The sequence below is a fragment of the Synchiropus splendidus genome, chromosome 16 (genome assembly GCF_027744825.2).
Source record: "Synchiropus splendidus isolate RoL2022-P1 chromosome 16, RoL_Sspl_1.0, whole genome shotgun sequence".
NCBI lineage: Eukaryota > Metazoa > Chordata > Actinopteri > Syngnathiformes > Callionymidae > Synchiropus > Synchiropus splendidus.
Window position 1 is genome coordinate 7,213,755 of NC_071349.1, and position 15,979 is coordinate 7,229,733.

The window sequence follows — 15,979 nt, forward strand, 5'->3', positions numbered from 1 at the left end:
AACTGTGACTTCCTCAAATCCAGTGTCTTCATTTCATTTGAACATAGCAATAATCTTTATCTGAAACTTTAGGTCTTTATCAAATCTTGGATTAGCTCACTATCACTGAAATTATAATATTTTCACAGGTAAATTGCACTTATGCTTGAAATGAGCAAACAACTTGATGTCCATTTAGCCTTCCTTTATGTCCAAAAACGTGCCCATCCTTTTCAATCAATGTTACCATCACGCGTCGCATTGCTGTTCACCAATATATCCACCAGGGGCAGCCCAGAGTCAAAAGGTTACAACCTTAACAAACTCCGGCTGTGAACGAAGTATCGATGATGTACCTCTTCACAAAAGACGTTGGAGGAAGTAGTGGTCAGTGAGGCTTTTAAATATATACTGTATCGCTTCTTGGAGGACGGAGAATTTCCGCTATTGTTATGTCTTCTTCGTGTCTTATTATATACTTATTATATACTGGACAGCAACACTGCCCCCCATGGTTTTTTGTGGTACTGCTCTCTTTGGCCCATATTCATAAGATCTGTGGAAATGTGCAGCTATATAGACGAAATGAACACAAAGCACAGACAGATCCATCCATATCCATATGTAACATTTAGCATCCATTAATGTTTCCTGCACCAATAATATTCTGCTTCTTGATATTAATCCCACTGCCCTCCTCCTCTTGAACATACTCACTTCAAGAACATTTTGTGAGATGTTGATTATATATATATATATATATATATATATATATATATATATATATATATATATATATGGTCTGGAACCTTCCTTTACGACCATTATGATATTCTGCCACAGTTTAAACCCATCTATATATGTTTAGCTTGTAAGTTTGTGGGGACAGCAGCTATAGTAAAGAGACCCAGACTTTGCTTTCCACTGAAACCCCAGCTGAAGTGTTAGGATATCTTAACTTTGTCTGTATGTCATGAAGAAGAGTCAGTTAGGAAGAAGAGTCACAAAGTCATCACTAGGTTACAAGCCTTCTCCTCTGGGTGACCCACACTTGAATAACACAACGGTATAGTACAGTCATAACCGTGTTTCTGACTGAACTGGGCTGTAGCTCAGTCCAAAAACAAAGAGAAAACTGAGGAGACCTATCGCGTGACTCAGCAGGGGAGCCCGGGGGAAGAGCACCTTTTTCAAGAGGAAAATTGACAGGTGTGTGGAGCTTGAAAGCCTAAAGGCCTTTACCAGTTCTGCTTCTGCCCCAACACCCTGCCTGGGAAGGTGCTGAGGTGGCTGGTTGCGGATGTGGAAGCCTCAGGCTGGAGGAGATGAGTGAAGAATATCATCAACCTGCCTAGACATACCTGTACACAGAAGACATCTGCTGCTTCCTCTAATACACTTAGTTTCAAACATGGATATGCATTACTGACCTAGCTGAGCTTCATCTGTGTTCTCATTTAAACACCCCACCACCCACCTCTATCCTTCTTTGTAATCTTTAACATTAGCTGTGGTATATCTACCTTGCTGTATGCCTGGTCAGATTGTTGGATTTAACATTTTATTACTCCTTTCATCCAACCGTAATCTACATTCCAGCCCCTGATGGAATTCACTGATGAAGAGGGCTCGTGGTGCACCATCGCTCAATACAGCTTTGCTGCCACTGAGAGCACCCCGACCTGCGTCAAGTCTGCTGAGGGAGCAACAGACTGTAATCTGCTCGGTCACACTCCAGCTCTCCCCCGGGACGGCAGGGATTAGGCCCGGCGCAGAGTTTGGCGTCCACCAAATGCGTGACCATGCTGGGAATTTCCATGTAATTGTAAAAGAAGCGCCATGAGCTCTCCTTATTCTTCTCCTCCCCTCCATCATGCTATAAATACCACTGAGACCCCCCCAAAGGCAGCCAGTGCCCAAGATGCAGGCAGGAAAGTGAAGCACAAGGACAGTAGGGGGAAGGAAGATAATATATTCTCGCTGTCCTATCCTCCTCTGGTCCTTTCTTGATCTGCACCCAGATTAGCTGGAGCGGGAGAGAAGGTAAATCAGGTGAAAGATGGAAGTTTATGTGAGGTTTTGCATTTCTTATCAGTAAACATCGTGATTTAGATCTTAGGTAGCCTATTTTTTAAGCGCGAGGCTTTCACTTTGATCGCATGAATCACATCTCAGGATGAATTTATAACATCAAGCGAGAGTTGTGTTGTAGCTGTGAGAGTATACACCCATGCTGGTCGACAGGCTGTCGGTGACGGAGATCTCAGCCATCTAATCTTGAGTCTGCTCTAAGGCCATCTACCATTGAAGAATGCCTGCAACACATTGCCAGCCTTCCCAATGTTCAATTCAACACTCCTCGATGAGTGCCACATGCAAAAAAGATTTGCTCAACTGCAAAAGACAAATCATTGTGTTCAGTTTTTTAAGATACCAGGTGTGTTTATCCTTAACATGTGCCACTGTCTAACACACCTTGTGCGCCACTGAAAATTGATTTCATCTTGATCATATTCTTCCAGCAGCCTTCCTTAAATACAAAGGCAGAGAAAAGCGCTATTACCTCACAGTTACAAGTCATTCTTCTTTTTGCTCTCTTGTGTTTTAAAGTATCCTTCTCTCCCCTGAATGCTTCCCCATTATAGCCCCAAAACCCTTGACAGGTGTCAGCCCTGCTCGGCTCACAAACCCTCCAAAGCCTCCCAAGATATAATCCGCTTCCTCTTTCCTCATCTCCCACTGTAGATTTCATCACAATATCTGGTCGAGCTCAACCCGAGCTGCTGGCTTTTCTGGGAAAAGACTTTTTTATTTTGATTCAATATAAATCCTATCTTGGGGGTTAGTAGGGCAGAAGTCCCTCCCACATGCTTTTTCCGCCCTTTCCTCCAGTCACACTCTTCTCGCACCCTCTGTTGGACTTATGTCATGTGGAAAGTGTCTTCACTGAAGCAGCTCAAGGACACAGAGAACCCATTTCCATTTTTGGAGTCATTTTTCTGTTCATTCAACTTCTCCTTGCTGGTGAAAAAAGCCTTCAGGTTTTAAGGGACTTGATCCCCTTTTCCAGCAAAGGATTAAGCAGTGAGGCCCAACCGAAGCACCCTTAATCAAATCAAAATAAATAACACCCTCCACAATAGAACATGCTCCTTTAGTCCGCTTCTCTTTTGCAGATTTGTGCTTCAGTCAGTGGTAACGTTTTAGAACCCACTGCTGAGACAAAATATTGGCATATTGGCTGATTTGTCCATTGATACTGTGAAATATAGCCTGAATATTCAGACTAGTAGTATTGGTCAGTAGTCATTCAGACACCTTTTACATTTTTAAACTCCAACTTTTTCTGAATTCCTCTGGGTTTTTAAGACAAGCAGTGTTGTCTCTTTCTAAAACAAAGGCAAACCTCCGCAGAGGATAGCATGTTTGTTTTGTATCTGATCCTATCCCCTGTAAGTCGCCCCAGCAGCCTGGGCTCTATACATGTTGTGTCTTTCCCTGAGATAATTTTCCAGTCTGGTAATAATTCAGCTGGAGCCAAAGTGGAGCTTTTAGAGCTAAAATGCTGGGGTTTAAGTGTGCCTTTAGGAAAGCTTCTGGCACCTCCGGCATGTGGCACTTCGGGGCAGCAAGAAAACGTTTTCTGCAGATTACAGCTCCTCTCAAGTGTTTCACAAAGTCAGCCTTAAGCTCAGCAATTGTCCCCCGGGCCATCCGGCAACCCGCCGCTCGCCAAGAATGTCACTTGACCACACCCTCTTCATGTTTTCCAGCCCTCCACGGGTGGCTCTGATCCGAATTAAGCGCCGCACTTTTCATTCCTCACCTGTCGCAGCAATGATATTTTGATGGATGGATTTGCTGAAAGTGTCGCTGTTGTCGGTCAGAGTCTGTTAGCCTGATAAACACTCTGTAAATGAAGTGATTTATAGCCACCGTACACAAGTACAGTACTTCATTGCTGCCACTTCCTGACAGTCTTCTAAATAATCCATCAACTTGAAGTGTCAAATTTTATTGTCTGTTTAAAATCCTGACAGATTTGGTGATTTGTCATCTTTGTCTAGGGAGTTATCCTCGGACCTCCAGCTACAGTGGGAACGGCAACTATAACGGCCCTGGATCTGGAATGACCAACAATCTCAACATGAATGCCAACAGCCCCATGCACGGCCAGGGGCCTGGAATGCGGCATCACAGTGCGAGTAACCCCAACAGGGTGTATCCCCCCATGGCACCGTGTTCTCCCAGCATGCCGCAGCCTGCAGCAGCTGGAATGGGACCTCCTGTTTTGGGAAACTCGACTCGCAAAACCCAAGAGACAGGTGCAGCCCCTGTACCAAGCTCAGCCAACGCCACACACAACAGGTAACCGTTCTTGTCTTATTCTGCTGAACTTGTCTGGCTGCAGGGGTGCAGGAAACATTAATGGCTGCTAAATGCCATGAATTTTGGCGGCAGCGGTTTGCTAATTTCCTTTTCCGCTGACTCGACTGAATAATAAGTGACAAGCCAAGATGCCCCCACAGTACAACAGCTGAATGACTGCTGGGTTAGCTCATTGAGTACTTGGTTCACATATGCACAGTCTCGTCCATAGATAGACCTCTAGTGGTGGTCACAAAAATACAAGAGTAAATTTAAATAATAATAAAAAAACATCATATGAATATAGTGCGCTAAACCCATATGCAAAAAAATAGGTTCTTTTGAAACCAATAGACTGCTACTTTGACCTGCAAGTGGGACAGAATGCTGAATAACAATGTCCAACAAGAGTTCAACAAATGTCCCAAACAGTTCAGTGTGGAGAGAAATGGTCATGTGCTAGGCGAAAACATGAGGACACAAGACCAAAAGGACAAGTTAGGGAGCTAATGCTAAACCAGCAGAGGAAAACTCAAGAGTGCACATCCAACAACTGCAAGGAGATAGGATGACCATGGAAAGCTGTTCGGCAAGATCACGGACATCTATTCTATTTTTTTCTTGAGAAATTTCATTTTGATACTTCTAGTTTCCTGCTGATGCGTAAGACAGGTGACTTTTCAGTGGAGCGTTAATGATGCAGAGCTTTGAGAACAAGGTTCATTTTACCTTCACCTGCACTCATCCAGACATCACGATAACCTGTTTACCGATACAGCCATCATCCTTAAATGGCATATCGTTTTGCGCCAAACTGGAAGCGTGCGTGATGAAGTGCCGTTTGAGAGCCACGGGTGTCATGGTTGAATCTGTTATTGCTGTTGTCACCTTCATGATCGTCTCAGTAGTCATCATTATCATCCCCGCCTCCTTCTAATGGCAACAACAAATCAAAATACACCTAAGACCCTTTCTGTCAGGGAGGGACGGCGAGAGTTGCAGCGCGGCTGACAGTACGCGCTATGAGATTAATGACGGGCTTCGCGCACACAGCAGTGCCAATGCTGGAGGTGCGGTTAACAAATCGTTGGTCTGTCAATAACAAGCAACGTGGCGTGATTTCCACTGCTGGGACCAGTCACACATTCCGTCATTCGCTCGTCCCATTCACTCAGACGTGACTCAGGTGTCAGTTGCTGCTGGACCTCAGGAGGAGCTCAGCGTGCCTGTCACTGGCAGCAAGCTTAATAAACTGTTGAAATGAATTCTCCTTCTGTAAATCTTTGTTTATTTGAGCAGTTTTAATGCTGATGAGGCACGCTTTCGATGATAAAACATCAGTAGCTGTTAGAATATTTGCTCACTTTAAGATGTGTGTCACTGGTGTTCATTTTTTTTTCATATTTTCGTCTTTATTCAGAGTTACTTTCAGGGTGTAAAGATGACAACAGATAGGAAGACTGAAAAAACATGTCGCTGCTGTCGTCTGCTGTCTCTCTTTCCTTCTCTAGTTTCTTCCGTCTGTTCTGTTTGCTGTCCTCCCACCTGTTTCTCGCTCTGTTTTTTTAAAATAACTCTCCCAACTCTATGTTCCTCTCTGTGCAGCATCTATTATCCTACCCAGACTGTTTTATCTTGCTCCTCTTTCTTCCTCCCAATTTGTTTTTTTGTTCTCTGCTGACTTCAGCTCAGCCTTGTTATGTTTTTCTCCCTCAGATCCCACTTTAGAACATCTGAGGGAGATCAGGAGGAAAATTGGCCTCCGCAAAACCTGCAGTTAAAGGCTCCAGCGCCCTGTTTGCTCTCCAGATCTCTGCGCTGAAACATTCAGACCTAGTTCTTCCCTGCCTCAGAAACAAGTTGTTAGCAGCAGCTCATTGTCTGGCTTTCCGCTTTGATGCTTGACCCGACCGAATCGCCACAAACTTCCCACTCCCTTCATTTCAAATCAGCAGACAATGTCTTTTTTAACAATGAATGTGAGTTGAAAAACAGGGCTGCTCCTGCCTATTTTTGAGACTGGCAGGAAGTGATGTCAGATGGCGCTAAAGGGACGTTGTAACAACATACTAAAATACTTGAGATTGAGATGACCTCAAGTTCGCCATTCTGACTCCTCCTTTTCATCATCTAATACTAGTTTTAGTGAGTTTTAGATAGTAGCAACTACTGGTGGTAAATGCTGAAACCTTTTCAGAATCAGAAAACTTTATTAATCCCAAGAGAAATTATGTTCGTAACATTCTCTGTACCCAACATATCACAATAAAATAGAAGGAAATAATATTATAAAGTGCAAAAAGTTATACAAAAGAGCTTAGAAACATTTTATTTTATTTTTATTATTTTTAATTTATTTATTTTATTCTTGCCTCTCCTTGAATTTGCGTTGGTCGATACCTGTAAAGACACCTGCTTTCTATTCTTTGATTCTGAATTATTTATCTCTGTTTTCCCCGTAGTGTGTTTTAACCTCAAAAATTGGCCTTTAGTTACCGTGTTTTTCAGACTAGAAATCACTCCAGAGTATAAGTCGTATCAGTCAAAGAACACATCCAGAAGTAAAAAAAAAACACCACAAACGTCATGAGGAGTGAATAAACAAGCTTGTCTGCTGTCGCTCTCACCTGGTCCATCTCGTCACTCAATACATTTTTTTCCCATTGAAAGAAACCAAAAACCAACACAGTCGTGTCCATTTCTCTGATTCTGACCAGTCGGCAGTGGGATATAATAAAGTTCACAGGGGCACATCACAGACGTTTACTGTATGTCTAGGTCATGTCGGTCAGTGTGAAATAAGGATTAAGAACGTGAAATAATAAGTTTATATTTATACTACTTATAATTTATATAAGTCACAGGAATTCATGACTCACTGAGAATTTGGGAAAGAAGTGAAACTTATAGACATTTCTCAGTGCACCAGTTACAGTTGCACACCATGTGATGCCATAACCAAAACAGCTATAATGTTTTAAGTTTTAAAATAACTCCAGAATAGAAGTACAAAACCCTGATATTTAATTGAATTTAACTTAATTCGATTGGGATCAAATACAAATAATACATTTTAAAACCTCGAATTATTTATTTTTTATTCTCACGTCAAGTTGAAACTTGAGTATTAAAAAGTATTATTTGAAGCATCCTGGCAGTCGTATTTCCCTGGCTGCTTGTTCTTCATGCTATATGAACCCTGATTCATACACTGAAGATACAGCGTGTCATGGAGAGTCCCAGCTCCGGGTCACTGGATCACAGTCGAAATTGGTACCTTGGTGGCGCCTTGAAAATAGACCCCTCCGAGTCCCACCGACAGAACGTGTTTTTTGAGTGTCAAAAATTGACAGCAGTTATTTTAATGCAGCGTGTTCATGCGTGTAACACAATTCAAAATGTATTTTCAGGCTGCCCGTTCCAGCGTCTTGCCCAAAAAGACTGTGGCGCTCCTCTTCATGTTGATTAATCGCAGCTTAAACGGGTTGACATACTGTGTTTAGCACGGACGATGAAACATGGAGCTGTCAGTGTGGAAGAGAAACAAGTTTGTTTGCCGGATAGGTGTGGCAGGAGATTTTTCATGCGCGGTGGATTGATGTCAGAGAATTTTGGGAAAGCGTGGGGAACAGGAAGTATTAAAAGGTATAAGCTTTTCTTGGCGTCAGCTTCTGAGGACAAAATTGGCTTTTCAAATGACTTTCCAGCGCTGCCAGCGACACTCTACAAAAAGTTCCTGGAGCTATAGGAATAGGCTCTGTCGAAAAAATAAGCACTTAGCTGAAGAAGAGCAAAAAAAAAAAAAAAAAAAAACCCTGCCGTAAATCAAAGGAAAATTGAAAGGAGAAAATGTTGGAAGGAGGAGAGGAGAGTGCTCGCAGGCAAATCCTCGCCAAATAATTCATTTCTGACCTCCTTAGTAAGTAAATTTGCTAAATAAATAAGAGAAGCTCTTGAATGTCAAGAACGGGGGATGCTGCCTGTGGCGCTTTGTCGCTCGCAGTCTTGGCAGTGCTGCGGCGCTCTTATTAGATGGGCAGAATAAATGGCTCTTCGGCATCCATCCTGAGCCGTTTGATGTTGGGAAGCAGAAGACCCAGCTTTTCACTGGATTTAATATGTTAAAATCTGTCCTTTTATTTTGCAGTGGACCTTTATTCTGGTTGTGTGTGTGTGTTTTTATGTATGTGTCTCTGAGTTGAGTCAGGAGTTTGGTGGAGCTGCGAGCCCGAGCTGCCCCAAGAACAGATTGCGTCCATATATAATTCATGGCCTCCAGCCGATCCACACCATCCTTCCATCCAGCGACCGCTGTGGCTCTTTTCCTCTCACTTTCTTACACACTTTCTCACACGCACGTACACATTGGGATCGATCGGGGATGTCTGCTCAGCCGTCACACACTCCTGCAGTCCCAGCACATGTGCTGTCTTGTCCGGTTAGCAGCGCTGGGAGGCTTCAGTGCCGCCTGTCACCGCGGATGAAGGACAAAGCCGCTGTCGCTCGTAGAGAGACGCAGTCATCTGGTTGGCTGGCACCTCGTAACCATGGCATCCCCTTGGCAACAGCACCCACCCTGCGCATGAACACAAGGACATGCTGAAACACACGGTGACAGACACACATTCTGCCCATGGTGTGAAAGCGGCCTTCTCTGATGCCCTTCACACATGCAGATCCAACAGTGTGTTTCTTTCGTTCGCGGCTGAATAATGGGCATTGAGAAATATGAAATGAGCACCGGGCTGCTCACCCAAAATGGCTGGCTTCAGATGCGTTTGTTGAATACAATGCAGTTTTTGTCATGCTGTGTGCGACATTCACAACGTTCTACTGGTCAGTCACATGACTGCCTGAATGACCTTACGAGGTCCGCCTCTCTGTTATTTGCTAACCACAGCCTCATGCCTGAATCCGTGCAACATGGCGGGGGGGGGTTGTCTGACACAAATCAGAGTTCACGGATCGACTATGAGGAGGTGATTAGCAACAGCGAGAAGCGCTGAGACTAATTTGGGAGAGCCATGAGGGCTGGAAATCCTGGAGTGGATTTTGGATCTAAACTTTAATTAGGGTCATCTGAACCCCCCTTGACATTTTCCTTCCAATTCCTGCGGCTTGTTCTTGACTACAGACAATGAGCAGACTGTCTTTCTAGAAATCCAGGTAGTCATGGTGCCATTGTTGTTCCAAGAAACTCCTTTGCATTCACCCCATCATTGCCTCTATTATTCTCATACACCAATCCTCCTCCTCCTCTCTCCATCCCTGCTCCCCCCTCCTTCCTTCTGACTATTTCCCCAGCTTAAAGGTGCCCAGGAGCAAGATGAATGTGCTGTGCCCCCACCCCTGATAGCGGCACATGCATATATTAAGTGTGATTAAACGCTGCGCTGTGCTTCCATCAAGTGCTTTCTAATGGGCTTTTTTTATGACATGAATTAGTCATAATGGGAGAGCACCACAGTCGAAAGCCTCTAACCAACATCGCCGCCGCTGCTGCTGCTGTTGTTGTTGTTGTGGGATGTTTCACCGTTCACAGGAGACTCGTATCGCTTTAGGTTTGGATAAGTTTACAGGGGAGAGATCAATAGTGTTTCATAGCTTCATGTGTTCTTCGTTCGTCGCTGTGAAAACCTGCAAAATATTTGTGTGAGATTGTGTGTTTTAGGAAATGTTTGCTCAATAGTATTTTATATAAATGAGTCCTTTCTTAGACTGAAATGTAGATTATATTACATTAGACTGCCTTTATTCTTCCCACAATGGGGGATTTTGGTGTGCACCCTTATGGGCATAGACGAAGCAACAAAACAACACTGTAAAAACAGAGACGGCAGAAAAGTAGCATCATCACAATACAGAAACAATGAGAGGATTCCTCAGGAGGATTTGGTTGTGGGGTCTTTCTTGACAGCCCTGCAAGTATAGGAACATTTTGAATGTGTTATTGAGGTTCGCAGAATAGTGGTGTCCTGCCATTCTTAGTTAAGGCAAACTAAGGAGTTAACCTTGACAAATCCAATTGCTTCTCTTTGCAGATCACTAAAATAATCTGAGATTGATGTCGTAGTTCGGAACAGAACAGGAACAAGAATAAGACGTTTTCACTTCAGTATGTTACTGTGATCGTTAATCTTACATTGGATTTTCTTTAATAAACAAGTACCATTTAGCTACTTCTTCTGCGGCGACATTTGAATGCAAAGTACATGGCATAGTTTCGGGTTTGAATTTTGCAGAACATTTTGGTCTGTCGCCATCAGGATGAATGCCTTTTGGTTTCCGTCTATGGCCAATGATGTTACTCTGAATAGAATAGTTTTGTGGTCTGGTGTGCTCCTGCACCTTAAACTTCTCTGCACCCTCTCTTGTCATGTTTATCCTCTTCATGTCCTCCTGAGTCTGGCCTCCACACCTTCCTACATGACCTGCATCTCTGATGTACTGGCTTCTAATCTTGCCCTTCCCAGTCACTCCCAATCAAACCTGAGCATTTTCAACTCCAACACATCTGACTCTGCTTCCTGTCTTCCTGTCCACTCTCAGTACTGTCCTCTCGAGCCTCCCTTCCACTTGAGATGTCACTTTTCTGCCACAGATCACCCCTGACAGTCGTCTCCGCCCATTCCAACCTGCCCACACTCTCCTCTGCATCTCGTGGAACCCATGCTACTACAGTATGACTCATTTATTACTGGGTAAAGAAGATGATCGCTACAGCAAGTTACGATCTGATGTGGTAGTATTCTCATGTGGTAGTATTTTGAGGAGGGGAATGAACTCTGGATGAGAACTGTGGGTTTGAACCGTACACCTTCTTTTTCAATTTGCCGCCCATACACAGAGACGTGATGTTTTCAAGCAAGCCTGACTTTCTGAGTAAAGGTATCGGCCGTCTGTCAGCAGTAAACCGGGCCAGATGAGCAGAGAGTAGATGTGTTGTTTTTTTCCGAGGAGCTCCCCTGTGCTCGGCCCACATAGAGGGATTACATATGTATCATCAACCGTGCTCTATGACTAATTACATCTGTGAGATGAGATTATAGGGAGGTTTACCAAGCCGATCCCTCCTCTTAGGCTATGTGTATCGGTTCCAGCATAAGGTATTATCCTGCATGTGTGTGTGTGTCTGTATGTGTGTGTGACAGCCAGAGATGCCAGTTTGAAGTGAATATAAATGGCACGAATTTGACGTGGATTGCGCACATTCTTGTCCTGCAATGTTGTTTTCACTCTTCTTTTCCCAGACCGTGTCCTATAGTGATTTGCTAGTCTGATCTGGAATCTTATTTAACCCGTCTAAAACACATATGTTGTCACAGATTATCAGAAGTCTGTAGCGTGACAGGAGAAATTGGTTGAGAATACTGTGTTTTTTTATTAGGCATGTGGTCAAATAACATATTTTAAATCTTTCATACAACATAAATTCCAATTTTGCAAGCCCTACTGAAGACTTTAATGAGTCACTTAAATTGCAGCAGCTATTTTTAAGACATACTTAAGTCAATAGATATATATAGAAGCAGTGCAAAGCGTGTTTGTATTCGTAACTCTGTGTGGCCCGTAGATAGTCTGGTGTCAGCAGGAAATAGACAGTTGTCTCAAACATTGTGTTTTCCTTCAGCTTCCCTGTCTGGCCTGCCATGATAGACACTGTCGTCAATCACACGCACACACACACACACACACACACGCACACGGGCACAGATAAGCCCCTCTGATGTCACTTGCAACACCATGTGATGAGCCGCCCGAGAGAAAAAAAGGGAGGCTGAAGGAGATTGAGCGGAATTGATTTTTGCCGTCGCCATGGAAACAAATAACATGATCCTCTCCAAAAGCACACCTTAATTAGTTAAATTATGGCTGGTGGGTGAGGGAGGGGGTGGAGAAGTGGTGATGAGGGAGCACAGGGCAGTATATTGCTCCTCTGTTGGAGCGTAATATTCACGGCGTACGTTTTCCGCTTTATTAAAACAAAATATGGTGTGTTTCGTTTGTCGACATCTCAGTGATAGTTGGTGTTCTAACTCAAATAAAGGTCTTCTCTTGAGCTGCTGTGTTCTTCTGCTTTTAGGCAGGGGAGTTATCAAGTGGGCACCAACGCTGCGTACAGTCAGCAGACCGGCAACAACGGTGCCGTGTTGGGAAACCCTCAAGGATCGAGCTTCAACATGCTGCACTCAGGTACCAAAATACTACCCCATTTGTTTTTCTTTATTCTTACTATCACTCTCAAGGAGCGGATGGTCAAGCGTCAACATTTAGCCACGTCTCACATCTAGAACCTCTTTGATGGAGTACATTAACTCCATAGCATCCTCATTCTGAGACATCAATCGCCCTGAAACGCACCTTCAACAGACACAGTGAAGGCAAAACGATGAGATGACCCTCCTGCTCTGTGATGAGGGGACCTGAAAGGAAGTTTAGTGGACTCAAAAACAACTCAGCCCATGCCACGCTGTTGAGTCAAGTTCAAACCAGGCATATGTGTCGGTTGTATAGAGGAGGAGAGGCGGAAAGAAAAGGCTGAGGCTTCTGAAGAATTCTCATCAATGTCAGCGCCTACTTCAGCTCTCTAACTTTCCGCTACGCTCGCCCTTAGTGAGCAAGGATTAATGTGCCGCATCCTGTATTCTCTCAGCCCTTCACCTCTAGCTTTGAGCTCCAAAAATGAAGCACACCTTTTTATTCAAAACCTAATATGAGCGCGTGTGACCTCTGAGGGAGACTTCAAACGAGTAAGAGCGCCAAGGTCTCTGTAAATTGTTGGTGGTGCCCCTGGGCATGGTAAAAAGCCATTAGTTTTCCCACCACGCTGCAGCGCGGAAGGGAAGATAGAGAAATGAGCCTTGTGTCCAAGGACCCTTCTTTGAGTGAGCAGCTGTGAAGGAAAGCAGTCTTCAAGATCTTAACACCAATTAGAAACTGCATGAAAACAGTTTTTCTTGTCCAGAAACTTCTTTTGAGACGTCCCACCTTGCTCAATAGAACCGTAGATTTATATGACTCTGGAAAAGAGCAAGATCAAAGCCTTGCTTTGCTTTAAATAGAGACATTTTTTTTGTCGTCCACTTTAAAAAAGCATTCTGATTTATACACAATATTTGATTAGAGGCTGCAGCTTCAGAGCGGGTCTGACAGTCTGTTCTTTCATTGTGTTGTTTGTGATTATTCCACAGAGATTCGTAGAGAATAGAACTATAGTTACATCCAGGTAACTAGTATTTTTCTTTTGCAGGATTTTCCTGAAGTGATAGTGTAGTTTTCAGAGTTGGCAAATATGACATACTGTCATGCAAAAAAACTAATTGTTTAGTCAATATTCGATAATGAATTTGCAAATGTTATTCCTAGAATCATGCCCTTGTAAATAGAACATGCTGAAAACAAATAGACACACTATTCTTTGTTGTGTCCTTGGGCACATTTCCAAAATGCACTCTCGCTTTAATCGCTGAAATCATAAAATGCGCTTCTATTGTATGTAACTAGTTGATAAATGTAAGCGTATATTGATTGTGATAAATCATCCAAATCTCTGTTTTGCCTCTGCAGGAGGAACTCCAGAAGTGATGACGAGCCCAGATGGGAAGCTGAAGACCGACATGAAGGACGACAGCAGTGAGAAGTCAAAGGTGCAGCAGCTTTTATCATGGCTCCGAATGTGTTCACATCCTCCAGTGATGATGCAAACTGAATCTGATCACCGTGTGTTGTCAGCACCATGGGCTGCTTTTCCTCTCTTTTCTCACCATATTTAATGATGGTTTAACGTTTATGACTTCTATTACTGTCTGTGCTGTTTTTGCCCTCCAGAAAGGTTTTTTTTTTTCTTTTTTTGGCACGCCGCAAAAGCTGAGAGATGGAGCTGTGTATCTCTGGCTTCTATACACACACACACACACTAAAAAGGACACACACTCACAGGCATCCATTTAAACTTTCTTCTCCAGTGCAGCTTCTCCAGTTACTCACCAACTCGCCCCAATACACACTGCTGACTTCTCGCTTTGCCCTACAATTGCAGCTCAGCTTGGCTCAGCTCAGCAACAACAAAACTCCACTCTTTGCTCTTTTCAACCCCCTCGCCTTGTGTTTCGCTTTAACAACCCTTCACAGCGCACACACACACAGAGAAACGCCTCCATCACATCCACTACATGTCTCTTCCCTCCAAATCCCTGTCTTTTCTTTTGCTGATTACGGTAGTAGGGCCTTTTGAATTATTTAAGGCAGCCGGAGCAGCCAGAAAGACCCCCAGTGCTCCCAAAAGAGATGATCTGTCTGCCAAGAGAGGGTGAGGGAGAGGGAGGGAGATAAGGTTTTGCTGACACGAGCATTTCACACACAGACCAGAGGCAGTTGTCAGGCTGTTGTTCCCACTTTCACTGTTCCCGTTCCTACAAACACGAGTCCGCATGCGAGCAGAGGAGTATTGTTTCAGTCTGATGTTATCTGGAGGGACCAGCGTGAATTTTCCACCCTGTTCTTTCCTTCCTTTGAACTGTCCTTCTATTGATGCCGACTTCATTCAGCAGCAAGGATTGATGGTTCATGTCAGTCACATCCACAGAGTCCAACTAAAAAATTACTTATTGATTTCATGATCTTATGAAGGCTTTAAAAATATAATGTTATACAAAAAAGTCTTCTGTATAAATAATAAAATGTGTAAAGATTTCAGACAATTTACATTTTTGGAGCATAATATTATGGGAAAATGGTTAAATGGTTCTGTAATTTCATAGAAAACATCAAGGGGCTGAAAATAAAGTGCTATATTGTGAACAAATATTATTGCAATATTAACTGGCGCAAGGATTTTTGAATTTATGGCCCTGTATGTTGAGTGAGGTGTGAGCTCACCTATAGGAAACATGTAAAACAATCCCCTTCTCCTTTCCCTGATGGTTGGGACTAGTCAAAATTGTCTTCGGTCAGTGTGTGTTTGGAGTCATCATAGTGACGTCTGAATTAGTGACTCAGCACCTGAGCTACAAAAGCAAACGTGTCACATGATTGTTATCCACTGTTTGATGGTGGATTTCAAAGACAAAATAACAGTGAAATAATAACTCAATCCTGCCTGAGGTGAGCCCTTTCAAGTCATAGCAAGGCATCCATTACACTTGGAAATACTAGTATCGCAAAATAAATAATTATGAGTTCATTCTTAAAATTACACACGGACACTGACTCCCAGGGACTTGACAAGTCTACCGCAAGAGGCGGAGTCTGGCAGGATGGGATTTCATGAAACAACCTTGAATGGAACCACGTTGAATAATCAGAATTCCGAAAAATCTTTTTTTTTCCCCATCACTGTAATGAAAAACAAACTACTGACAGCTGTGGCAGGAGAATTGTCTGGGAGACGCCTCATGATCATATTACTGAAAGTGTGACTTCAATTGTGATTCTCAGCTACCAGACAGCAACAACAACAACACCAGTGGCTCCCAGCAGAGTGTGTCCCAGCCCGCTACACCCGGTGGTACCCTGCCCGTGCCCTCCCCACTCTCCCCCAGCCCCGCCAGCTTGTCCTCATACCACGGAGACGACAGTGACAGCATCAGCAGCCCACCATGGTCCCTCAAAACCCCCTCTAGTCCGGTGAGCT

The 15,979-nt window shown here is 43.6% G+C and overlaps 1 protein-coding gene across 2 annotated transcripts in view; it reads left to right on the forward strand.

The window, feature by feature from the left end:
• The window catches only part of arid1b (AT rich interactive domain 1B (SWI1-like)), a 174,162-nt gene that overhangs the window by 148,094 nt on the left and 10,089 nt on the right, over window positions 1-15,979 (forward strand). For both annotated transcript variants that reach the window (XM_053845368.1, XM_053845370.1), the window contains exons 8-11: window positions 4,047-4,347; window positions 12,431-12,540; window positions 13,915-13,994; window positions 15,784-15,972. In XM_053845368.1, the coding sequence (XP_053701343.1) occupies window positions 4,047-4,347; window positions 12,431-12,540; window positions 13,915-13,994; window positions 15,784-15,972 (680 nt within the window). The remainder of the gene's footprint in view (window positions 1-4,046; window positions 4,348-12,430; window positions 12,541-13,914; window positions 13,995-15,783; window positions 15,973-15,979) is intronic.